Consider the following 27,076-nt stretch of genomic DNA (forward strand, 5'->3'; position numbering starts at 1 on the left):
CACATCATGAACAGTCCATTTACACACTGTACCAGGACATCACATCAAGTTTCACATCCTTAGTCTGAGGCAACTGAACACGCTGGTCCTCTCCTGACTAGTTGCCATGGGTTACCACACAGTTCATAGAACATCACAAGCACAAACAGTCTGTATAGGTACCTGACGGGAGCTCCTGCTCCACCTGCTGGCTCCTTGTCAGTCCTCTCTTCTGGGAAAGCTGCCTCACGGAAATCACCAACTTGACTGGCAGGCATACCTCAGTCAGTCCAGACCCACCAAATGACAATAGCTTCCCCAACACAGATCGTCCAGGTCCACAGTCTGTCAGGTGCTCCAGGAAGACTCCATTCGCAGGAGCTTTCAACACAGACCGTCCAGGACCACGATCTCACTGTGCTCTTCAGGATGTCCATCCCCCTGGGACCGTCCAACACAGAGGCATGTGGCCTGTCCGGGTGCTATTCAGGATGTTAGTCCAACACCCCAGGCCACCAGGTCCAAAGCCCCACTTGTGCCGTTCAGGAATCCTACTCCCAGGACTTCCAACACAGGCTTCCAGGACCTTGCACTTGCATCATTCAGATCCAAACACTGGAACCATGTGACCCACACCCTGGTCCCATTATATACCTTTAACCACTCCCCTAGGTGGGTGTGTGTGTGGCTAGTTTGACCCGCCCACCTCTCATAACTAGCCTTGCCAGCCTCCCTTTAGAATTACACAATTACTTGCAGGACTACAGGTCCCAGAACACAACATCGCTTCAGGTTGACAGTGCAGAGTTTCTTTCTCTGCGACACACATACCGACCATTCACAACAATGCCGGACACCATCTCACCATCCCCATTACACCTCCATGCGTGTCCTGGGGAGCACATACAGCACCCCCTAGCTGCAACAGGGGTCACTGCATCACACTGGTCAGCGGCGGCCGTCAGGTGCCATTCCCAGGCTTGCTAGAACTCTTGTCGTAAAACTTTGCAGCATGTGTATTCTGCCAGAAAAAGAAAAGCCAATTCAAGCTAACTCCAGCCTAGATACTCACACCGTGCACACAGACCATATGCCAAACGACCACCTTCATTACTTAGACCATAAACACACCCACAGGTGAGGTACCTATCACATGGGCTGATCACGTGAACAAGACATCCCTGCAGGTCCTCAACCTTAGGGAAAATCCAAACCAAATATATCGTCCGCCCTTCACTGCACCACAGGCATTAAAGCTCCAATTTTTTGTAGGATTCTATTTAACAAGGCGGAATGTATAGATCAAAAATATCTCAATTCTTCAGAACGGAGAATATTTCTAATTAGAGGAATGTTGGAAAGTTGCGAGTATTTACAAGCACCTCACAACTTTGCTAACTTAAGATGGACCTTCATCGTAAAACTTTTTTCATACTTGCGGCTCTTTAGTGCTGTGAATCTATCCACCGTTACTTTTTCGTAAGTTTTGCTAAAGAGGTTTTCCTCTTTCAAAAAACATGGCCCCAAATGATAAAAATTCAAGCACAGCAAGCGTCTACCCTACTGTTGCCAGCTCTCCGCCGGTGTTTCAGAGGTAGCTCTCCATCACTGAATCAGTCTCTGTGTATTGGCTGCAATGGAGATTTCACATGTGCACATCACCTGTGCAGCCAATCACTGAGCTCAGCAGCTCGTGTCAATTACAAGTAATCCATGGAGAAAAATGGCAGCAATTTATTTTTTCTTCAGCCCCACTCCAGTTCAAATTAAGCATTTCATTGTTCGTATTGACATTTTTTCAATGGATCCTCCAGAGTAAGAAACACGTATGCTTCTCCATAGGCGGAGCTTTCTAAAACAGATAATTCCTTCAAGAATTTTAAAATTACAAAATGTCTCTTACTTTTGGAAGGAAAAAGCCTCTGAACACAATGCCTTGAGTTGTAGCAAGTGGTGAAACTGCAGGTACAATATTTCCAAACCTCTGTATTTCATGTATGACGGCATCTGTGTAGGGCATTTGCTTGCGATCTTCAATCTGGGGTTGGCGTTGTCCAATTACTCGCTCAATTTCCCTTTGAACATTTTCTTAAAAACAAAAAATAGTGTAAATTCAGTAATAATGAGAAAATGAGATCTCAGATATTTCTTTGACCTATCACTTGATCACACATTTGCAAAATCCAGGACCCTTATAGTGCCTCGATGAGTGTCTAAATGTTCCTTACTTTGGATGTCTGGATATTTCATCATCAGCAAGAGGCCCCATCTTAAAACCGTAGACGTCGTCTCCAGCCCAGCGACAATCAGATTGGACACAAGTGTGATTAAATTTTCATTGTGAAAGTACCGGCGTGATTCAGGATTCTTCTGGAATATTAACAAAGATATTGGTGAATAAAAGTTATCTCTTCTACTACGCATATTATATAGTGTATAGCCGCCAACATTTCTGGGGACATTTATCTCCCACCACCATTCCCAATCTAGCTCCTTCTAGAAATGAATCAACCGCGCCGGTAACACTCCCGGACCTCCCTAGAACACAAACTTTTTGGGCAAGTTTACGTAAAACCTGTCCCTTTTTGACCAAGGAGTCCCCCAAAAGAGCTGACAGCATTGTATATAGCACCATTTTATAGGAATACCCCCATAATATGGTATCTGATAAAACAAGGCACAATTTGTTTTCTATTAAAGTCTAACAGCAAAAAGATACCTGTAAAATTATAGGAATCTGGAGAAACCATACAATAGAGAAGCAGTCCTCAACCTCTTTCCTTGAAAGACACATTCAGCACAGGGAGGGTCACCAGCCACATCTAGAGCCCTCCGCCTAATAATGACATCCATCCATGACTGGACACCTCTTTCCCCTAAAATAGTAACACCTGGAGGCCCTATTGGTAAAATAGCAGATAAAGCTTCCCCACTGAAATCACAACGAGGCAGTATACTTACATCCTTGGGTTCCTACCTTACCACTATTTGGTATTCATGCTTCAAGCTCTCTTATCACATTATCACATCCAGCTTCCAGAACCTCCTCTGACAGGCAATTTCATCCCATCTCCAGCTCACCATACTTAAAGGGACCCAGTCAGCAGGGTTGTGCTCAATAAACTACAGACAGTGTCAAGTTGATGCCATTATACTTATTAAAATTATACCGTGATTGTTGAAATACGTCGCGGTTTTCATTAGATATTCATGCTGGTGGCTTATGATAGGTCACTGATCCCTCAATATATATAAAGAAAAACCTTGCACTCAACTTTATGCTCTTAGTGAATTTTAATGTAGTACCCAAAAAACGTTTCGGTCCAACACGCCGGACCTTCATCAGTTACGTACTATGTGAGGAGATACGAGGAGAGACAAAAACAGTGTCTCTGGGCACACAGAAAGAGCAGCGTCTGAGATGAAGACAGGCAAGAGTTAACTCAGGACGAGCGAGCGGAGGACTCCGCGTCTATGCATGGCACACACCACCCCCTCCTCTGTTTAAGTGGATGTTAACTCTTGCCTGTCTTCATCTCAGACGCTGCTCTTTCTGTGTGCCCAGAGACACTGTTTTTGTCTCTCCTCGTATCTCCTCACATAGTACGTAACTGATGAAGGTCCGGCGTGTTGGATCGAAACGTTTTTTGGGTACTACATTAAAATTCACTAAGAGCATAAAGTTGAGTGCAAGGTTTTTCTTTATATATACTGTAAGGTGTGGGAACCTACCTTTGCACCACCATCAGTAGTGCACACGTTTCTACCATTTAAACTGATCCCTCAATGACCTGCTCCCTATTCTACATACAGAATATAGTATATATTTTTTTTTTAAAGTCACATTCAAAAGGCATGCGCCGGTGCCTGCACTGTAGCATGATCGCACATATAATGTCCATGTAACTATTTTATTTGGTGATACACATGTATTCAGAAAAAAATAATCTCTCTCAAAATGGTGCCGATTCCGAATGCTCCTGCGCAGTAGCATCCATTGGCTATCCTATAGATGCTGTGTAGGTGCCTCCAGCATCATCTTGGTGGAGACAATTTTTTTTCCATCTAGCATGATGGCACCGGCAGCTCTTGCACAGTAGCATCTATCAGATAGCCAATAGATGCTACTGCGCATGTGAGGCCGACGCCATTTTGAGAGATAATTTTTTTTCTGAATACATGTTTATCACCAAATAAAATAGTTACATGGAGATTATACATGATATTATGCTACAGCGCAGGCACCGCCGCCGGCGCCTGCCTGATAAATGTGACTTTTTTTTCAAAACATATTATGTTTAGTATGTAAAATATTGGGGGGGTAGGTCACTGAGTAATCAGTTACCAGTCATAAGCCATCAGTGTGAATATATAAGCAGAGAATCACATAAAGACCCCCCACAGCCCTGCCCAAGGCCCTGCCCATGGGCCGCCCCAAAGCACGAGAATCTCGTTAACTGAAAACTGAAAATAAAGGTTGAACGACAACCACAAGATGGATTTCATCAACCAAGGTATCATTTTAATCAGTATAACGGCACTGACCTGACACTGTCTGTAGGTTACAGTGCACAGTCCTGATGAAATGTTCCCTTTAAGTATGTGAGCTGGGGATGGGATGAAATTGCCTGTCGGTGGAGGTTCCGGAAGCACAATGGTTACTCAGCACTATCTTGCTTACATTATCCCTTTAATTTATTGCTCTACCACCTAAGCTTGCAAATGCACATCCGTATCTGAAGTTGCCGCCATAGCTACTCACAAAAGTCTACATGTGGAGACCCACTCTTCATAGAATACTAGACCTGGTGCTAGTGCAGATAGTCACAAGTAACCAGGGCCAGACTAGTCATGTGGCAAATGCCAGAAAGGCCTGTCGAGCTGCCTGTCAAGCTGGCATCTTTAAGAACCTGATACAGTTAACAATTGTGACAAGGCATGGAGCCATAGGCTCTGTCACTTACCCCGGCAGGCTGTGGGCTTCCTTTATGTATGTGGCCACCAGACTATATAGGGTACTGTTGGGGGCCATCATAACTATATAGGGGGCTGTTGGGGGACCATCACACTATATGAGGGCAGTTTTGGGACCATCATGCTATATAGGTGCTGTAACGTGGACCCTCATTGTATGTAGGTGGCTCTGAAGTGGACCATCATACTATATAGGGGGCTGCGAGGTGAACGATCATACTATATAAGGAGCTGTGAGGTGGACCATCATACTATATAGGGGGCTGCGAGGTGAACGATCATACTATATAAGGAGCTGTGAGGTGGACCACCATACTATATAGGGTGCTGTTGGAGGAATCATTATACTATATATGAAGCTGTGAGGTGAACAAACACACTATATAGGGGCTGTGAAATGGACCATAATATTATATGGGGGGACTATCATATTACATAGGCACTGTGAGGGTATATCATCATATTTCTCCACCAAAGACAAATCTATCGAGATCCTATATCACCAGAAAAAAACAAAAAAGAAAAACACATGGATCCCTAAAATATAACTTTTAATACTCAAAGTTTAAAAGGTATTCCAAAATTCCTTAATAGGGTTAAAGCATTGTCACAAAGTACACAGTTGATGCTGTTACTGTTCATCAGCTTCTACCACATGTCATGCCCGATAGCCATATACTCATCTGCGCGATGATATAAGGGGTCGCTGTCACACTGATGGCCTATTCTATCCTAGCTTGATGGCCAGCATTACCTGATGGACCCCCGCTATTCCTAAGGGGGGGGTGGAAACGCGTTGGATATGATCTGGGATGTCGTTCTTATGGTGTCTTGCCGATGACTCAGTGTGACAGCGACCCTTTACATCATAGCACAGATGAATATACGGCTATCGTGAATGACATGTGGTAGAAGCTGATGAACAGTATCAGCATCAACTCTGTACTCTGTGACAATGCTTTAACACTGTTAAGGGAGTATATCATTTATGAGGTGTCGCTTGATGGTGGTCCTTGTTACCATTATGTTTGAGGGTGGCCTTCTATTTATTGTACGTTTTTGGAGCCTGACCGGTGGCCCAATATGGATAGGAAACTCCGTTTTGTACCATTAGATATTATTGACCAGCCATAGTAGATTCTATATAAACACAGGTATTATGGTATTTGCTAAAAGTGATCTAGAATGTGGAGTGTTTGCTTCCTTTTAGAAATATTGTAGAACAAATGAGAAAAGTATACAATCTTACACTGTATTTGCCTCAGATCGATACAGACTTTTTTTATGAAGGGAAGATTATTTCCCATTTTTCCCATTTGGGAGTAGATCAGAGTGTTTATTATAAGGGTAAATACCCTCTCTATCTATTTCATTTTTTTTTTCATTTTTTACTATTTTTCTTTGTATGTTTTTTTGTGTGTGTGTTTTTTTCACATGTACTGGGACATATCTTTATTGTTCATAGGGATTCATAGGGACAGGAGGGCGAGTCGCCATGGAGTGGGGGCGCCTACCACTGAAACTTAGGGTGCCAACCTCCACTGTTAGGCAGGGGTCATCCTAATATATCTATATGGCCTAACAGGACATGTCATTGATATTTATATTATTCCCTATGGTATTTATATATTTTAATTTTTGTTACTTGTCTCCAATTTTGGAATACATTTTAAACTTTGAGTATTAAAAGATATATTTTAGGGATCCTTGTGTTTTTCCTTTTTTGTTTTTTTCTGGTACAGTATATCATACTAACATATAAGGGGATGTGAGGTGGACCTTCATACTATATAGGGTGTTGTTGGGGGATCATCATAATGATTATCATCAACAAGGGGGTGTGAGATGGAGCACCATACTATATAGGGTGTTGTTGGGGGATCATCATCATCAAGGGGGTGTGAGATGGACCACCATACTATATAGAGTGTTGTTGGGGGATCATCATCATCAAGGGGGTGTGAGATGGACCACCATACTATATAGGGTGTTGTTGGGGGATCATCATCATCAAGGGGGTGTGAGATGGACCACCATACTATATAGAGTGTTGTTGGGGGATCATCATCATCAAGGGGGTGTGAGATGGACCACCATACTATATAGGGTGTTGTTGGGGGATCATCATCATCAAGGGGGTGTGAGATGGACCACCATACTATATAGAGTGTTGTTGGGGGATCATTATAATGATTATCATCAACAAGGGGGTGTGAGATGGACCACCATACTATATAGGGTGTTGTTGGGGGATCATCATAATGAGCATCATCAACAAGGGGGTGTGAGATGGACCACCATACTATATAGGGTGTTGTTGGGGGATCATTATAATGATTATCATCAACAAGGGGGTGTGAGATGGACCACCATACTATATAGGGTGTTATTGGGGGATCATCATCATCAAGGGGGTGTGGGATGGACCACCATACTTTAAAGGAAGCTGTGAAGGGACCATAAAACTATATAGGGGTCTGTTGGGGGACTATCATACAATAAAGTGGGTTTTGGGGGCCATCATACTGTACTTGGTCTATTGGGATCTTCATAGTGTGGAGGAGCTATCATACTGTGTGTGGTGGCTGTGGGTGGACCATCATGCTGTGTAGGGTGGTTATGGTGGATATTATACTGTGTGGCATGGCTGCGATAGACATTTTACTGTGTGGAGGTCTATGGGACACATTATCCTTTGTTTCTTGGGTTGTGGTGTCTATCATACTGTATGGGGTAGTTTTCGTGGATATCATACCTAGAGAGGAGCTTTGGTGGACATCATAATGTGTGTGGGTCTGTGGTGCACCTCATACTGTATACTAGGGACGCATTGAATACCATACTGTATGGGGGGCCTTCACTGACAATCATACTGTGTGGGGTGCTGTGGGGCATCAAAATTTATGTAAGGTTTGTGGGGCAATCATACTGTGTGGGGTGATCATACAGTGGGGGGGCATAATACTCTACGAGGAAAGTGTTATTTGTGGGTGAAAACGCTTAGGGGCTTTAGTAGAGGCAAAATTCCTCTGTTAGTGCTGCAATAAATATCCTTCTCCGTTTCTTAAAAAGTTGGGAGATATGCCCTTTTTTTGACTGATGTGATAAGATTTTTTCTATGGGGCGCCTGTTGTTTCTATGTACACCCCTGCTCAGGAGCAATATTACAATAAAGAGGCATTGAGGGTCATTATTATAAGGAGGCACAGAGGAATTAGTATAAGGCATTACAAGTTGTGGTTTGTGTAGAGGTGGTAGAATGTGAGAAGATTCCTGGAAAAGCAGTAAACTAAGTTACTTTTGATCAAAGTGTTGTCCAAACTTGAGGATAAAGTCTGCAGTGACTCTATGTGACTACATGACTGCAGATTTCTGAATCCTCACAGTGATCACAACGCACAACGCACACAACGCAAATTTTTGCCTGTAGGACATTATTGCAAGAGAGCTTGGCTGAGTAGATTACACAAGAAGGAAAACACACAGCAAGTCAGCAGGATCTAGGAGCAACATGGCAGATGTGACAACCTACATGGTGAGCTGCAGCATGTGCTACATGTTCACAGATCGACCAGAAGAAGAATCCAATTTCACCTGTCAGAAGTGTAGACTAGTGGCCCTTTTAGAAGAAAAGGTGCGGGGTCTGGAAGAAAGAATAGCAACTTTGAAACTCATCAAAGAGAATGAAGACTTTCTAGACAGAACAGAAGCATCTCTACTGGTCACAGAAGGTGCAAAAAGTGTCAGAGAACCTCCAAAAGCAGATGAGTGGAAGCATGTGACCAAAAGAAGCAAGAAGACCATGGAGAAATCACCAACCACACAACTGAAGAACCGATATCAAATCTTTGTAGAGGATGAAGATGGCACACCTAAGAATGAAGCAATACCAGCAAGCAAAAAAGAAAAGGGCACACAGCAACAAGTGACAGCAAAAAGTACAGCCAAGAAGCAACGAAGAGTGGTGGTGGTGGGAGACTCACTACTGAGAGGCACCGAAGCAGCCATCTGCAGACCGGACATAACTGCAAGAGAAGTATGCTGCCTTCCAGGTGCGATGATCAAGGATGTGACCGATAGGATACCAAAGCTCTTCAGCTCCAAGGACGTCCACCCATTTCTTCTGATACATGTTGGCACCAATGACACGGCAAGGAAGGACCTACCGACAATCTGCAAGGACTTTGAAGAGTTGGGGAAGAAAGTAAAGGAACTGGATGCACAGGTAGTTTTTTCTTCTATCCTTCCAGTAGACGGACATGGCACCAGGAGATGGAACAGGATCCTTGATGCAAACAACTGGCTAAGACGATGGTGCAGACAACAAGGATTCGGATTCCTGGACCACGGTGTGAATTACTCGTACGATGGACTCCTCGCCAGAGACGGACTACACCTCAACAAACCTGGGAAACACACATTCGCCAGAAGACTCGCTACACTCATCAGGAGGGCGTTAAACTAGAAGAAGAGGGGACGGGAAGAAAAACATTAGACTCGAACAAAGACGACCCAGGAAAACATACTCAGAAGGGAGGTAAGAACATTTCTAAAACAATCCACAGTGAGGAGATTGGAACAAAACAAAATCCTCTAAACTGCATGCTCGCAAACGCCAGAAGCCTGACAAACAAGATGGAAGAACTAGAAGCAGAAATATCTACAGGTAACTTTGACATAGTGGGAATAACCGAGACATGGTTAGATGAAAGCTATGACTGGGCAGTTAACTTACAGGGTTACAGTCTGTTTAGAAAGGATCGTAAAAATCGGAGAGGAGGAGGGGTTTGTCTCTATGTAAAGTCTTGTCTAAAGTCCACTTTAAGGGAGGATATTAGCGAAGGGAATGAGGATGTCGAGTCCATATGGGTCGAAATTTATGGAGGGAAAAATGGTAACAAAATTCTCATTGGGGTCTGTTACAAACCCCCAAATATAGCAGAAAGCATGGAAAGTCTACTTCTAAAGCAGATAGATGAAGCTGCAACCCATAATGAGGTCCTGGTTATGGGGGACTTTAACTACCCGGATATTAACTGGGAAACAGAAACCTGTGAAACCCATAAAGGCAACAGGTTTCTGCTAATAACCAAGAAAAATTATCTTTCACAATTGGTGCAGAATCCAACCAGAGGAGCAGCACTTTTAGACCTAATACTATCTAATAGACCTGACAGAATAACAAATCTGCAGGTGGTTGGGCATTTAGGAAATAGCGACCACAATATTGTGCAGTTTCACCTGTCTTTCACTAGGGGGACTTGTCAGGGAGTCACAAAAACATTGAACTTTAGGAAGGCAAAGTTTGAACAGCTTAGAGATGCCCTTAATCTGGTAGACTGGGACAATATCCTCAGAAATGAGAATACAGATAACAAATGGGAAATGTTTAAGAACATCCTAAATAGGCAGTGTAAGCGGTTTATACCTTGTGGGAATAAAAGGACTAGAAATAGGAAAAACCCAATGTGGCTAAACAAAGAAGTAAGACAGGCAATTAACAGTAAAAAGAAAGCATTTGCACTACTAAAGCAGGATGGCACCATTGAAGCTCTAAAAAACTATAGGGAGAAAAATACTTTATCTAAAAAACTAATTAAAGCTGCCAAAAAGGAAACAGAGAAGCACATTGCTAAGGAGAGTAAAACTAATCCCAAACTGTTCTTCAACTATATCAATAGTAAAAGAATAAAAACTGAAAATGTAGGCCCCTTAAAAAATAGTGAGGAAAGAATGGTTGTAGATGACGAGGAAAAAGCTAACATATTAAACACCTTCTTCTCCACGGTATTCACGGTGGAAAATGAAATGCTAGGTGAAATCCCAAGAAACAATGAAAACCCTATATTAAGGGTCACCAATCTAACCCAAGAAGAGGTGCGAAACCGGCTAAATAAGATTAAAATAGATAAATCTCCGGGTCCGGATGGCATACACCCACGAGTACTAAGAGAACTAAGTAATGTAATAGATAAACCATTATTTCTTATTTTTAGTGACTCTATAGCGACAGGGTCTGTTCCGCAGGACTGGCGCATAGCAAATGTGGTGCCAATATTCAAAAAGGGCTCTAAAAGTGAACCTGGAAATTATAGGCCAGTAAGTCTAACCTCTATTGTTGGTAAAATATTTGAAGGGTTTCTGAGGGATGTTATTCTGGATTATCTCAATGAGAATAACTGTTTAACTCCATATCAGCATGGGTTTATGAGAAATCGCTCCTGTCAAACCAATCTAATCAGTTTTTATGAAGAGGTAAGCTATAGACTGGACCACGGTGAGTCATTGGACGTGGTATATCTCGATTTTTCCAAAGCGTTTGATACCGTGCCGCACAAGAGGTTGGTACACAAAATGAGAATGCTTGGTCTGGGGGAAAATGTGTGTAAATGGGTTAGTAACTGGCTTAGTGATAGAAAGCAGAGGGTGGTTATAAATGGTATAGTCTCTAACTGGGTCGCTGTGACCAGTGGGGTACCGCAGGGGTCAGTATTGGGACCTGTTCTCTTCAACATATTCATTAATGATCTGGTAGAAGGTTTACACAGTAAAATATCGATATTTGCAGATGATACAAAACTATGTAAAGCAGTTAATACAAGAGAAGATAGTATTCTGCTACAGATGGATCTGGATAAGTTGGAAACTTGGGCTGAAAGGTGGCAGATGAGGTTTAACAATGATAAATGTAAGGTTATACACATGGGAAGAGGGAATCAATATCACCATTACACACTGAACGGGAAACCACTGGGTAAATCTGACAGGGAGAAGGACTTGGGGATCCTAGTTAATGATAAACTTACCTGGAGCAGCCAGTGCCAGGCAGCAGCTGCCAAGGCAAACAGGATCATGGGGTGCATTAAAAGACGTCTGGATACACATGATGAGAGCATTATACTGCCTCTGTACAAATCCCTAGTTAGACCGCACATGGAGTACTGTGTCCAGTTTTGGGCACCGGTGCTCAGGAAGGATATAATGGAACTAGAGCGAGTACAAAGGAGGGCAACAAAATTAATAAAGGGGATGGGAGAACTACAATACCCAGATAGATTAGCGAAATTAGGATTATTTAGTCTAGAAAAAAGACGACTGAGGGGCGATCTAATAACCATGTATAAGTATATAAGGGGACAATACAAATATCTCGCTGAGGATCTGTTTATACCAAGGAAGGTGACGGGCACAAGGGGGCATTCTTTGCGTCTGGAGGAGAGAAGGTTTTTCCACCAACATAGAAGAGGATTCTTTACTGTTAGGGCAGTGAGAATCTGGAATTGCTTGCCTGAGGAGGTGGTGATGGCGAACTCAGTCGAGGGGTTCAAGAGAGGCCTGGATGTCTTCCTGGAGCAGAACAATATTGTATCATACAATTATTAGGTTCTGTAGAAGGACGTAGATCTGGGTATTTATTATGATGGAATATAGGCTGAACTGGATGGACAAATGTCTTTTTTTGGCCTTACTAACTATGTTACTATGTTACTATGTTACTGTGAGGATTCCCCGGTGGAGGAGCTTGGAGTTGCCAATCATTTGACCTCAGGTATGCGATTTAAAAAAAATTTCCCTATACAGTCAAGGAAATAATTATTTGATCCCTTGCTGATATTTTAAGTTTGCCCGCTGACAAAGACATGAACAGCCTATAAATTTAAGGGCAGGTTCATTTTAATATTGAGAGATAGAATATCAAAAATAAAATCCAGAAAATCACATTGTCTAAATGTATCTGCATTTTGCATTGAGAAATAAGTATTTGATCCCCTACCAATAATTAACATGTCTGATAACTAGTAGATCATGCAATTAGCTGCACTTCTGCAGTTTTCACCGGGCATGTTTAGTATAATGAGCCCCATAATCCTCCACATAGTACAATTCAAACCCCATAGTCCTAAATAGAGTACAATGTACACCCCACATACCTCCATATAGTATAATGCAGCCCCATCCAGTATTATGGCCACCGTGAACTCACTGATTTAAAAAATAAATAAATACAATACTCACCTCTCCTTATTCCCCCGCTGCAGCACGTCTCCTCACCTCAACAGTTCCACTGCCCGGCACAGCGTGGTGCACATTAAAGTTACATCATCGCGCCCACTGTGTAAGAGGCTGAAGGAGGATGATGAGAGAGGTAGCGTCATGTGACCTTCTCTCCCCCATCATTGCTTTCAACTGTATCAGCATCTATGTCTACAAATATAAGCTGGCTACAAATATCTCAAGAGCTGTCACATTGTAGAAGGATCATCTTTATTCTCATTTGGACAAGGAAAGACTAGAAGCAATGGGATGAAACTGAATGGGAGGAGACACAGATTAGATATTAGACTTTTTAACAGTTAGGGCGATCAATGAGTGGAACAGGCGGCCACGAGAGGTGGTGAGTTCTCCTTTAATGAAAGTTTTCAAACAGAGGCTGGACAGACATCTGTCTGGGATGATTTAGCGAATCCTGATTTAAGCAGGGGGCTGGACCAGATGACCCAGGAGGTCCCTCCCAACTCTAACATTCTATGATTCTATGATTCCAATACAGCTGAATGCGTGATGTGGGGTGGAGCTAGCACCGGGCCCTCCCGATTCACGAGCCCCATAGCGGCAGCATGGTGTGCCGCTATTAGCACCACACCACTGGCTGGGGGCCCATGGAGTAGTGGGGACCATAGGCAGATGCCTAGTCTTCCCGTTCCTAACATTGGCCCTGCTGCAGTCACAGCTTTTAGAGATGAGTGAATCTGTTAAATTATGGCTTCAGCAGATTATCTCAGATTTGTCTTAGAAATTTGATTTAAATTAATTTGATGAGAATTGATCGTCCCAATGAAAGATTGTTATTATGCTTTTAGGTCTCTTTTGACTCCAGAGGATAATAAATAAAGAGCTAAATAAAAATAAATACATATAATACTCATCTCTCCCCAGTCCTCATCTTTCCTGCTGCACAGATTCCTTCAGCTCCGGACACTCTTCAGGGGTCTTCAGCAACATGACGACATTGCATAGTGATGCACGTCCTGACAGTGCACAAGTCTTAGTCAAAGAGTCACAAGGCCCAATCAGAGCGGAAGGTGCCAAAAGGCTACAAGAGCCAGAGGGATTTGTGACAGATGAGATCTGGTTAAAAATATATGCGCACACACACACACACACACTAAAATATTAGAGGTTTTTTTTACCTTGGGTCAATCGCTTATCTGACACTCCCGATACCAGGCGCAGTGCACCTGACAGACACAGGTTTGAAAACCATCTATAATTTCTAATTATCTCAATTTCTGGGTTCTAAAATTAATCAGTGACCTTCATAGGGAAGTATTAAAAAGGGAGTACACAAAATCAGATGCAAAAAAAACCATTTAATAACCATAATTACAATAAAACAAACAACAAAAAGTACCCACATTTCACAACTACCACCAAATAGCCTCCAGTTTTAAGGACGTAACTATTACTAAACAATAAAATTAGGGAAAAAAACTTAATCGTAAGGCACTTAGATGTTACTGGACTCATATTAACTCAGATTCAGATTTAACACTCAGCAGAAGAAGCACATTGGCAGAGAGAAAAGTAAGATTGGCAGATCATATCAGACACTTGTACTGCTTGTTCAGGTGCAATGTACTTGAGAGGCCATTTTTAAGAAAATCCTCTTTTTTGCAAGAAAACCCTATTTATGTATACAAAATATCCACAAATATTGCATTAGCATTCAAAAATTAGCCAAATAAATAATTGTGATGAAAAAAACAGAAAGTAGAACATTCAAGAGTGAGAACCGTCAGGCGCAATGAGCCTGTGAGGCCATGGAGGTCACACCTACTTTCCGCAAGGACTGCGGTAAAACTGAATAGGTGGTTTCAAACAACACCTAAAGATGAGAAGGTACTGGGAGGGGCAGGTGTTGTGAATTCTGTTGTCGGGCTCCCTCCTGTGGTCATGAATGGTACTTCGGCTGGTTCTGTCCATGGACTTCCTCTAGTGGGTGTTTCTGAGTTTCCTTCCTCAGGTGAGGAGGTTAATTCATTAGCTGGCTGCTCTATTTAACTCCACTTAGATCTTTGCTCCATGCCACCTGTCAATGTTCCAGTATTGGTCTAGTTCACTCCTGGATCGTTCTTGTGACCTGTCTTCCCAGCGGAAGCTAAGATCCAGCTTGTATTTCTTTGGTTTGCTATTTTTCTGTCCAGCTCGCTATTTTTATTGTTGTCTTGCTTGCTGGAAGCTCTGGGACGCAGAGGGAGCGCCTCCGCACCATGAGTCGGTGCGGAGGGTCTTTTTTGCGCCCTCTGCGTGGTCTTTTTGTAGCTTTTTGTGCTGACCGCAAAGTAACCTTTCCTATCCTCGGTCTGTTCAGTAAGTCGGGCCTCACTTTGCTAAATCTATTTCATCTCTGTGTTTGTATTTTCATCTTTACTCACAGTCATTATATGTGGGGGGCTGCCTTTTCCTTTGGGGAATTTCTCTGAGGCAAGGTAGGCTTTATTTTTCTATCTTCAGGGCTAGCTAGTTCCTTAGGCTGTGCCGAGTTGCATAGGGAGCGTTAGGCGCAATCCACGGCTATTTCTAGTGTGTTTGATAGGATTAGGGATTGCGGTCAGCAGAGTTCCCACGTCCCAGAGGTCGTCCTTTATTATCAGAAACTATCAGGTCATTCCGTGTGCTCTTAACCACCAGGTCCATTATTGTCCTGACCACCAGGTCATAACAGTACAGGTGGCCTAAAGTACTAATGCATCTCAATAGAGGGATAAGAGAAGTTCTGAGACCATTTTTTTTTCTTTGCAGTGTGTTTTGTCTCTCTCTTCCCCTTTTCCTCTGGGTGGTTCAGGACACTGGTGTAAACATGGACATTCAAGGTCTGTCCTCTTGGATGGATAATCTCACTACAAGGGTACAAAACATTCAAGATTTTGTGGTTCAGAATCCGATGTCAGAGCCTAGGATTCCAATTCCTGATTTGTTTTTTGGTGATAGATCTAAGTTCTTGAATTTCAAAAATAATTGTAAATTGTTTCTTGCCTTGAAACCTCGCTCCTCAGGTGACCCTGTTCAACAAGTAAAGATCATTATTTCTTTGTTACGTGGTGACCCTCAAGACTGGGCATTTTCCCTTGCACCAGGAGATCCGGCATTGCGTGATGTTGATGCATTTTTCCTGGCACTTGGATTGCTTTATGACGAACCTAATTCAGTGGATCAGGCAGAGAAAATCTTGCTGGCTCTGTGTCAGGGTCAGGATGAAGCGGAGATATATTGTCAGAAGTTTAGAAAGTGGTCTGTGCTCACTCAGTGGAATGAATGTGCCCTGGCAGCAATCTTCAGAAAGGGTCTCTCTGAAGCCCTTAAAGATGTCATGGTGGGGTTTCCCATGCCTGCTGGTCTGAACGAGTCTATGTCCTTGGCCATTCAGATCGATCGGCGCTTGCGTGAGCGTAAAGCTGTGCACCATTTGGCGGTACTATCTGAGCATGGGCCTGAGCCTATGCAATGTGATAGGACTTTGACCAGAGCTGAACGGCAAGAATACAGACGTCGGAATGGGCTATGTTTTTACTGTGGTGATTCCACTCATGCTATCTCCGATTGTCCTAAGCGCACTAAGCGGTTCGCTAGGTCTGCCACCATTGGTACGGTACAGTCTAAATTTCTATTGTCTGTTACTCTGATTTGCTCTTTGTCATCCTATTCTTTTATGGCATTTGTGGATTCAGGCGCTGCCCTGAATTTGATGGACTTGGAGTATGCTAGGCGCTGTGGTTTTTTCTTGGAGCCCTTGCAGTATCCTATTCCATTGAGAGGAATTGATGCTACACCTTTGGCCAAGAATAAGCCTCAGTACTGGACCCAATTGACCATGTGCATGGCTCCTGCACATCAGGAGGATATCCGCTTTCTGGTGTTGCATAATCTGCATGATGTGGTCGTTTTGGGGTTGCCATGGGTACAGGTTCATAATCCAGTATTGGACTGGAAATCTATGTCTGTGTCCAGCTGGGGTTGCCAGGGGGTACATGGTGATGTTCCATTTTTGTCTATTTCGTCTTCCACTCCTTCTGAAGTTCCAGAGTTTTTGTCAGATTATCGGGATGTATTTGATGAGCCCAAAGCCGGTGCCCTACCTCCTCATAGGGATTGCGATTGTGCAATTAATTTGATTCCTGGTAGTAAGTTTCCTAAGGGCCGATTGTTCAATTTATCTGTGCCAGAACACGCCGCTATGTGGAGTTATATAAAGGAATCCTTGGAGAAAGGCCATATTCGCCCGTAGTCATCACCGTTAGGAGCAGTGTTCTTTTTTGTGGCCAAGAAGGATGGTTCTTTGAGACCTTGTATTGATTACCGCCTTCTTAATAATATTACAGTCAAATTTCAGTATCCTTTGCCGTTGCTGTCTGATTTGTTTGCTCGTATTAAAGGGGCTAGTTGGTTCACCAAGATAGATCTTCGAGGGGCGTATAATCTTGTGCGTATTAAACAAGGCGATGAATGGAAAACAGCATTTAATACGCCCGAGGGCCATTTTGAGTACCTGGTTATGCCATTCGGGCTTTCCAATGCTCCATCAGTATTTCAGTTCTTTATGCATGACATCTTCCGAGAGTACCTGGATAAATTCCTGATTGTGTATTTGGATGATATTTTGGTCTTTTCGGATGATTGGGAATCTCATGTGAAGCAGGTCAGAATGGTGTCCCAGGTCCTTCGTGCGAATTCCTTGTTTGTGAAGGGGTCAAAGTGTCTCTTTGGAGTTCAGAAGGTTTCATTTTTGGGGTTCATTTTTTCCCCTTCTACTATCGAGATGGACCCTGTTAAAGTTCAGGCCATTTACGATTGGACTCAGCCGACATCTGTGAAGAGCCTGCAAAAGTTCCTGGGCTTTGCTAATTTTTATCGGTGCTTCATCGCTAATTTTTCTACTGTTGCTAAACCGTTGACTGATTTGACCAAGAAGGGTGCTGATGTGGTCAATTGGTCTTCTGCAGCTGTAGAGGCTTTTCAGGAGTTGAAGCGTCGTTTTTCTTCTGCCCCTGTGTTGTGCCAGCCAGATGTTTCGCTTCCGTTTCAGGTTGAGGTTGATGCTTCAGAGATTGGAGCAGGGGCTGTTTTGTCGCAAAAAAGTTCTGATGGCTCGGTGATGAAGCCATGTGCTTTCTGTTCTAGAAAGTTTTCGCCTGCTGAGCGTAACTATGATGTTGGTAATCGTGAGTTGTTGGCCATGAAGTGGGCATTCGAGGAGTGGCGTCATTGGCTGGAAGGAGCCAAGCATTGCGTGGTGGTCTTGACAGATCACAAGAATTTGACTTATCTTGAGTCTGCCAAACGGTTGAATCCGAGACAGGCTCGATGGTCGTTATTTTTCTCCCTTTTTGATTTTGTGGTTTCGTACCTTCCGGGCTCTAAGAATGTGAAGACAGATGCCCTGTCAAGGAGTTTTGTGCCTGACCCTCCGGGTGTTCCTGAGCCGGCGGGTATTCTCAAAGAGGGGGTAATTTTGTTTGCCATCTCCCCTGATTTGCGGCGGGTGCTGCAAAAATTTCAGGCTGATAGACCTGACCGTTGCCCAGCGGAGAAACTGTTTGTCCCTGATAGATGGACTAGTAGAGTTATCTCTGAGATTCATTGTTCAGTGTTGGCTGGGCATCCTGGAATCTTTGGTACCAGAGATTTGGTGGCTAGATCCTTCTGGTGGCCGTCTTTGTCATGGGATGTGCGTTCTTTTGTGCAGTCCTGTGGGACTTGTGCTCGGGCTAAGCCCTGCTGTTCTCATGCCAGTGGGTTGCTTTTGCCCTTGCCGGTCCCGAAGAGGCCCTGGACGCATATTTCTATGGATTTTATTTCGGATCTCACCGTCTTTCAAAAGATGTCGGTCATTTGGGTGGTTTGTGATCGCTTTTCTAAGATGATCCATTTGGTACCTTTGTCTAAATTGCCTTCCTCCTCTGATTTGGTGCCATTATTTTTCCAGCATGTGGTTCGTTTACATGGTATCCCGGAGAACATCGTTTCTGACAGAGGTTCCCAGTTTGTTTCGAGGTTTTGGCGATCCTTTTGTGCTAGGATGGGCATTGATTTGTCTTTCTCCTCGGCTTTCCATCCTCAGACAAATGGCCAAACCGAACGAACTAATCAAACTTTGGAAACATATCTGAGATGCTTTGTTTCTGCTGATCAGGATGATTGGGTGTCCTTTTTGCCGTTGGCTGAGTTCGCCCTTAATAATCGGGCCAGCTCGGCTACTTTGTTTTCGCCGTTTTTCTGCAATTCTGGTTTCCATCCTCATTTCTCTTCAGGGCAGGTTGAGTCTTCGGACTGTCCTGGTGTAGATACTGTGGTGGATAGGTTGCAGCAGATTTGGACTCATGTGGTGGACAATTTGACATTGTCCCAGGAGAAGGCTCAACGTTTCGCTAACCGTCGGCGCTGTGTGGGTCCCCGACTTCGTGTTGGGGATTTGGTTTGGTTGTCGTCTCGTTATGTTCCTATGAAGGTTTCCTCTCCTAAGCTTAAGCCTCGTTTCATTGGTCCGTATAAGATTTCTGAGGTTATCAATCCTGTGTCATTTCGTTTGGCCCTTCCTGCTTCTTTTGCCATCCATAATGTGTTCCATAGGTCGTTATTGCGGAGATACGTGGCGCCTGTGGTTCCATCCGTTGATCCTCCTGCCCTGGTGTTGGTTGAGGGCGAGTTGGAGTATGTGGTGGAGAAGATTTTAGATTCTCGTGTTTCGAGACGGAAACTCCAGTACCTGGTCAAGTGGAAGGGTTATGGTCAGGAAGATAATTCCTGGGTTTTTGCCTCTGATGTTCATGCTGCCGATCTGGTTTGTGCCTTTCATTTGGCTCTTCCTGGTCGGCCTGGGGGCTCTGGTGAAGGTTCGGTGACCCCTCCTCAAGGGGGGGTACTGTTGTGAATTATGTTGTCGGGCTCCCTCCTGTGGTCATGAATGGTACTTCGGCTGGTTCTGTCCATGGACTTCCTCTGGTGGGTGTTTCTGAGTTTCCTTCCTCAGGTGACGAGGTTAATTCTTTAGCTAGCTGCTCTATTTAACTCCACTTAGATCTTTGCTCCATGCCACCTGTCAATGTTCCAGTATTGGTCTAGTTCACTCCTGGATCGTTCTTGTGACCTGTCTTCCCAGCAGAAGCTAAGTTCCAGCTTGTATTTCTTTGGTTTGCTATTTTTCTGTCCAGCTCGCTATTTTTATTGCTGTCTTGCTTGCTGGAAGCTCTGGGACGCAGAGGGAGCGCCTCCGCACCGTTAGTCGGTGCGGAGGGTCTTTTTTGCGCCCTCTGCGTGGTCTTTTTGTAGCTTTTTGTGCTGACCGCAAAGTAGCCTTTCCTATCCTCGGTCTGTTCAGTAAGTCGGGCCTCACTTTGCTAAATCTATTTCATCTCTGTGTTTGTATTTTCATCTTTACTCACAGTCATTATATGTGGGGGGCTGCCTTTTCCTTTGGGGAATTTCTCTGAGGCAAGGTAGGCTTTATTTTTCTATCTTCAGGGCTAGCTAGTTCCTTAGGCTGTGCCGAGTTGCATAGGGAGCGTTAGGCGCAATCCACGGCTATTTCTAGTGTGTTTGATAGGATTAGGGATTGCGGTCAGCAGAGTTCCCACATCCCAGAGCTCGTCCTTTATTATCAGAAACTATCAGGTCATTCCGTGTGCTCTTAACCACCAGGTCCATTATTGTCCTGACCACCAGGTCATAACAGGCAGGATCTTCTTCCGCCTTGGAGAGGAGGGGGATCCAAAAATGTGTGAGCTGTGCCTGTCAGGCCCATTGCGACTGGGTTAAGAGGTTGTGTGCTCGCTGCAAGATGGGCTCATAAAATTTGATGAAACTGCAAGAAAAGCACCTTCAAACTCATTTCTCTCCTTATATTACTTGTCCTTAGGTCTTTTTATTTTATATCTCTCTAATATATCTTTTTCTTATGTCCTTCTATGTTATATCTTTCATCTCTGTCTCATCTCTTCCTCAATTCACTCCCATCTCTCTTGCTCTGTGCCTCTCTTCCTCACTCTCTATTCAGGCATACAGATCATATTAACTTACAATGCATCTTATTAAGTTTCCATTCAGTGTAAATTTAAATAATATTAGCAACACTCCTATAAAAACAATAAAAATAAATACCTTTGATGGAGACTGTCATGACTCTGTTGTCAATGTCCCAGGACTAGGGGCTCCTTCCTTGACCCTAATACTAGGGGACCTCTAGCTAGCACTCCTCCCCATATTACTTCTGATGGTGAAGACACCGGGGCCACTTACCTTGCCTTAGCTCTTGAATCTGCCCTCTGTCTGTACCCTTTTCCCACTCAGGGAAGAGTGGATTAGTATTGTAAAACATAAAATATGCTCACATACTGTATAAAACAGAGGAATGCATCGATGATGGGGTTAAACCAAAGTAGAAGAAGAAAGGGAATTAGCACACACTCAAAACCTAGCAACAGTCACAGATAAATCCACCAAATTCCTTTTCCAATTATAACTAACAACAATTTTCAGGCATGCAGCATAAGCTAGCTCTGACAATGAGTGCTCACCAGGACCCGGTTTGTATAGGAGATGGGAGTGGCTAACAGTACACAGCTGAGAGCCTTAAAACTCCAGGAGTTCTCAACAGATCAGATTAACCCCTGCACTGCTAAAATACATTTTACACTGTTTCATATGTAAGTGAAGTGCTTCTAATCAGTGCAGCAGTATGAGAAATCAAATACTACAGTCTTATGGCTCCTCTCTGTCACAGTAAACCTATAACAGATACTTTAAGCCATTGTGTTGGGATAACCTAATGTGGGTTCAAATGTTCAAGAAGAACGATTGTTGGGTGAAATGTAACAAACAATTACTTTAGTTGAGGACACACAGTCATCACCTGGAAAGAATTCTGTCACTTTTAAAATTATTCGACAGATATTTGCTACTCTTGGATTACGTAAATTATTTTTTCTTACATAGACTGTTTCTAGATTGCTTTGTCTCATTGGACATGTATTGCAACTTTAAAATAAGGCTCATTTTTTTAGTACGATGGAATATTACAAATTAAAAGAATTATAAATTAAGACCATGGATTTTTTCCCAAAATATTGACTGTGTCCAACTGTTTTCAATCTAAATTGTTGCAAACACAGTCTTAGTGACATCACCATATAAATGGATGCTAATTCAGTTGAAGCCAACAATGTAAAACATTAGCCTATAGTCTTTTCATGCTTTTTGAAAAAATGGTTAAACTATTATTGCTCATAGTCTTATGTGATCAGGTAAATCTACAGGTGTGTTCTGCAGCTTCCAAAAAAATCAAGGAGAAAGAATTAAATATTCTGCAAAGACGTATATTTAAAATTCACCTACCTAGCATTGTAGGCCATGCCAATCATTGATGGCCATATATTTTATACACCATCTGTTATGATAGTGTAGCAACACGCACTGGAAAATAGGTAACACACTGAAATCTGCCACGGACCCTGCTGGTTCCAATTAAGACTAAAGATACTGACCCCACAGTCCCTAATGGTTCCTGCATGAGCTGAGACAGCCCTAACCCCAAACTAGACACTGGCAACTTGGACCTATGCCACCCGAGCACTTCCTGTACCTCCTTAAAAAACAGAGGACAGAGAAGAGTGCAAATTACTTATAGACAGAAGAGTGTGCTGAAAAAAAGAAAAGATGCCAGAGTGAGTAAAATAAACCATGAAATACAAAATAATTAAAATACGTACAGTTAGAAAATAAACCAACTACTTCCCAAAGAACAGAAGATAAATGCATGGTAAAGAACGAATAGAAAGGAGATAAACCCTAGCTTCTCGTTCACTGACTGACTTAAGCAGCAGTATGGCTGTACATCCAAAATAGACCATCCCCAGGAGGAAATTCCAGCAGGGGGAAAGTATATAAAGCGACACCTGAAAGGTGATAGATAAACGAGTAAATGAAAACACCAGTTACCCTAAAAAGACTGCAGCAAGGATAATAAAAACTAAACAACCAGAGAAAAGGTCCATGTATCTGCTGTGGCTTAGCAGACAGAAAAGCCAACCACAAAGCACAGTCCAAAAGGTAATGCTGGTAAAGAAAAAGTAGTCATGGATGTTTTAGGGTTCTTGAATACTTGCTCTCAGGTTCTTACCCCTGAAGACACCAATCGCGTTACGTATTAGCATATATTATTATGTGAATAAGGTACTGCGGCTTTTGTAAATGTTGTTTTGTGTGAATTGTAATGTATAGTATCATAAGATAATGTTTGGTAAGGAAGTTATGCTCTGGGAAAGACAGCAGGGTCAGAAGAAGTTAATGTTTGGGACTAGCCCACAGTGAGAGAGGTCAGTGTTAGGGATAGTGACTGCTTCCTACAAGGAAGTCAGTTAGAGTTTGGAATGCAAAGTGAGCAGAGTTGCCTCGAGTGCGTCAAATAGATTTTCTCATCTCTGATTAGAACAAACATACGTGAATGTTAGGTTACCTCCAGTTGCTTTATCAGAAAGGCATCAATGAAGTTCTCTTGGTGATTAACATCAAGCCGACGCTTCTGTCTGATGAAAGCTTCCATTATAAAATCATTTACTTCTAAATTGTTTGCTAAAATTTTCCTATGAGCTCCCGGTAACCAACCAATTAACTTTGGATACATGTTGTACAACTGTAAAAATAACAAAAACAAACAAAGGATGAATCACAAATCGCAAAAACAACTAAAATGAAGGGGACTGATTAGAGATTTGCAACTCTCATGAATTTGATTTGTGCAAAATTAATCAAACATGGCATTCAAATTAAAATCGGTTTAAATGTATTTGGTCCTAGTCAAAATTGTTGCAATTGCCACTAGGAAGAAATGAAGAGAGACTGAAGAAAAACACCACACAAACACTAGCATTTTTCACCTGTTTCTAAGCCTCCGCCACCGTTCCCCTTCTACTCACACCACACCAATCACAGGTTTTAACCCCTTAGTGACAGAGCCAATTTGGTACTTAATGACCGAGCAAATTTTTGCAATTCTGACCACTGTCACTTTATGAGGTTATAACTCTGGAACGCTTCAACGGATCCCGCTGATTCTGAGATTGTTTTTTCGTGACATATTGTACTTCATGTTAGTGGTAACATTTGTTCGATATTACTTGTGATTATTTATGAAAAAAACGGAAATATGGCGAAAATTTTTAAAATTTTGCAATTTTCAAACTTTGTATTTTTATGCCCTTAAATCAGAGAGATATGTCACGAAAAATAGTTAATAAATAACATTTCCCACATGTCTACTTTACATCAGCTCAATTTTGGAAACAACATTTTTTTTTTAGGGAGTTATAAGGGTTAAAAGTTGACCAGCAATTTCTCATTTTTACAACACCATTTTTTTTAGGGACCACATCACATTTGAAGTCATTTTGAGGGGTCTATATGATAGAAAATAATGACGTGTGACACCATTCTAAAAACTACAACCCTCAAGGTTCTCAAAACCACATTCAAGAATTTTATTAACCCTTTACGTGCTTCACAGGAACTGAAACAATGTGGAAGAAAAAAATGAACATTTAACTTTTTTTTGCAAACATCTTAATTCAGAACCATTTTTTTTATTTTCACAAGTGTAAAAACAGAAATGTAACCATAAATTTTGTTAAGAAATTTCTCCTGAATACGCCAATACCCCATATGTGGGGGTAAACCACTTTTTGGGCGCACCGCAGAACTTAGAAGTGAAGGAGCGCCGTTTGACTTTTTCAATGCAGAATTGGCTGGAATTGAGATCGGACGCCATGTCACGTTTAGAAAGCCCCTGATGTGCCTAAACAGTGGAAACTCCCCACAAGTAACACCATTTTGGAAACTAGACCCCCCATAGAACTTATCTTGATGTGTGGTGAGAACTTTGAATGCCCAAGTGCTTCACAGAAGTTTATAATGCAGAGTCGTGAAAATAAAAAATATTTTTTTTTTCCACAAAAAAGATTTTTTAGCCCCCAAGTTTTTATTTTCACAAGGGTAACAAGAGAAATTGGACCCCAAAAGTTGTTGTCCAATTGGTCCTGAGTATTCTGGTACCCCATATGTGGGGGTAAACCACTGTTTGGGCGCACGGCAGAGCTCGGAAGGGAAGGAGCGCCTTTTTGGAATGCAGACTTTGATAGAATGGTCTGTGGGCATTATGTTGCGATTGCAGAGCCCCTGATGTACCTAAACTGTAGTAACCCCCCACAAGTTACCCCATTTTGGAAACTAGACCCCCCAAGGAACTTATCTAGATGTGTGGTGAGAACTTTGAATGCCCAAGTGCTTCACAGAAGTTTAGAATGCAGAGTCGTGAAAATAAAAAATATTTTTTTTTCACAAAAAAGATATTGTAGCCCCCAAGTTTTTATTTTCACAAGGGTAACAGGAGAAATTGGATGACTAAAGTTGCTGTCCAATTTATCTGGAGTAAGCTGATGCCCCATATGTGGGGGTAAACCACTGTTTGGGCGCACGGCAGAGCTCGGAAGGGAAGGAGCGCCGTTTTGGAATGCAGACTTAGATAAAATGGTCTGATGCCCCATACGCTGATACGCTGATGCCCCATATGTGGGGGTAACCCATTGTTTGGGCGCACGGCAGAGCTCAGAAGGGAGGGAGCACCATTTGACTTTTTGAGCGCAAAATTGGCTGTCGTGTTTGGAGACCCCCTGATGTACCTAAACAGTGGAAACCCCCCAATTCTAGCTCCAACCCTAACCCCAACACACACCTAACCCTAATCTCAACCTGATCCATAATCCTAATTACTAACCCTAACCATAATCAGAACCATTACCCCAAAACAACCCTAATGTCAACCCTAACCATAACCCTAATCAAAACCCTAAATCCAACACACCCCTAATCCTAATCTCAACCCTAACCTCAAACCTAACCCTAATCCCAATACACCCCTAATCACAACCCTAACCTTAACCCTAATCCCAAACCTAACCCTAATCCCAAGCGTAACCCTAATTCCAACCCTAACCCTAATACCAACCCTATTCCAAACCCTAACCCTAATCCCAACTCTAACCCTAACTTTAGCCCCAACCCTAGCCCTAACTTTAGACCCAACCCTAACCCTAGCCCTAAGGCTACTTTCACACTTGCATCGTTTGGCATCCATCGCAATCCGTCGTTTTGGACAAGAAACGGATCCTGCAAATGTGCCCGCAGGATGCGTTTTTTGCCCATAGACTTGTATTGCCGACGGATCGTGACGGATGGCCACACGTCGCGTCCGTCGTGCACTGGATCAGTTGTGTTTTGGCAGACCATCGGCACAAAAAAAGTTCAATGAAATGTTTTTTTGTACGTCGCATCCGCCATTTCTGACCGCGCATGCGTGGCCGTAACTCCGCCCCCTCCTCCCGAGGACATAGATTGGGCAGCGGATGCGTTGAAAAACTACAGCCGCTGCCCACGTTGTGCACAATTTTCACAACGTGCGTCGGTATGTCGGGCCGACGCATTGCGACGGCCCCGTACCAACTTAAGTGTGAAAGAAGCCTAACCCTAAATTTAGCCCCAACCCTAACCCTAAATTTAGCCCCAACCCTAGCCCTAACCCTAGCCCTAACCCTAACCCTAGCCCTAACCCTAGCCCTAACCCTAGCTCTAACCCTAGCCTTAACCCTAACCCTAACCCTAGCCCTAACCCTAGCCCTAACCCTAACCCTAACCCTAGCCCTAACCCTAGCCCTAACCCTAGCCCTAGCCCTAATTTTAGCCCCAACTGCTGTTCTCCTGCCGGCCAGCAGATGGAGACAGATGACGGGCGCACTGCGCATGCGCCCACCATTTTCTTTTGCCGGCGGCCAGGAGGAGCAGCAGGAGGATCCAGGGACACAGGTGAGTATGATAGGGTCCCCGAATCCCCCTATTTCTCTGTCCTCTGATGTGCGATCACATCAGAGGACAGATAATTACATTTTTTTTTTTTTTGCGGTCGCCGGTAAACAGTTAATTACCGGCGATCGCAAAACAGGGGTCGGTAAAACCGACCCCGATCATGCTCTTTGGGGTCTCAGCTACCCCCGGCAGCCGAGACCCCAAAGATTCTCGTGGG

General features: G+C 43.1%; 1 protein-coding gene across 3 annotated transcripts in view; it reads right to left on the reverse strand.

Annotated features, from left to right (window-relative positions):
* LOC138638732 (cytochrome P450 2K6-like) overlaps positions 1-27,076 on the reverse strand; it is a 68,118-nt gene that overhangs the window by 9,434 nt on the left and 31,608 nt on the right. Inside the window, exons 6-8 of one of the 3 annotated variants that reach the window (XM_069728271.1) lie at positions 23,462-23,638; positions 2,208-2,349; positions 1,883-2,067 (exon numbers count right to left, since the gene is read on the reverse strand). In XM_069728271.1, coding sequence (XP_069584372.1) covers positions 1,883-2,067; positions 2,208-2,349; positions 23,462-23,638 — 504 coding nt within the window. The remainder of the gene's footprint in view (positions 1-1,882; positions 2,068-2,207; positions 2,350-23,461; positions 23,639-27,076) is intronic. The other 2 variants (XM_069728272.1, XM_069728273.1) reach the window with 2 other exon arrangements.

The sequence above is a fragment of the Ranitomeya imitator genome, chromosome 5 (assembly GCF_032444005.1).
Source record: "Ranitomeya imitator isolate aRanImi1 chromosome 5, aRanImi1.pri, whole genome shotgun sequence".
In the NCBI taxonomy this organism is placed as follows: domain Eukaryota; kingdom Metazoa; phylum Chordata; class Amphibia; order Anura; family Dendrobatidae; genus Ranitomeya; species Ranitomeya imitator.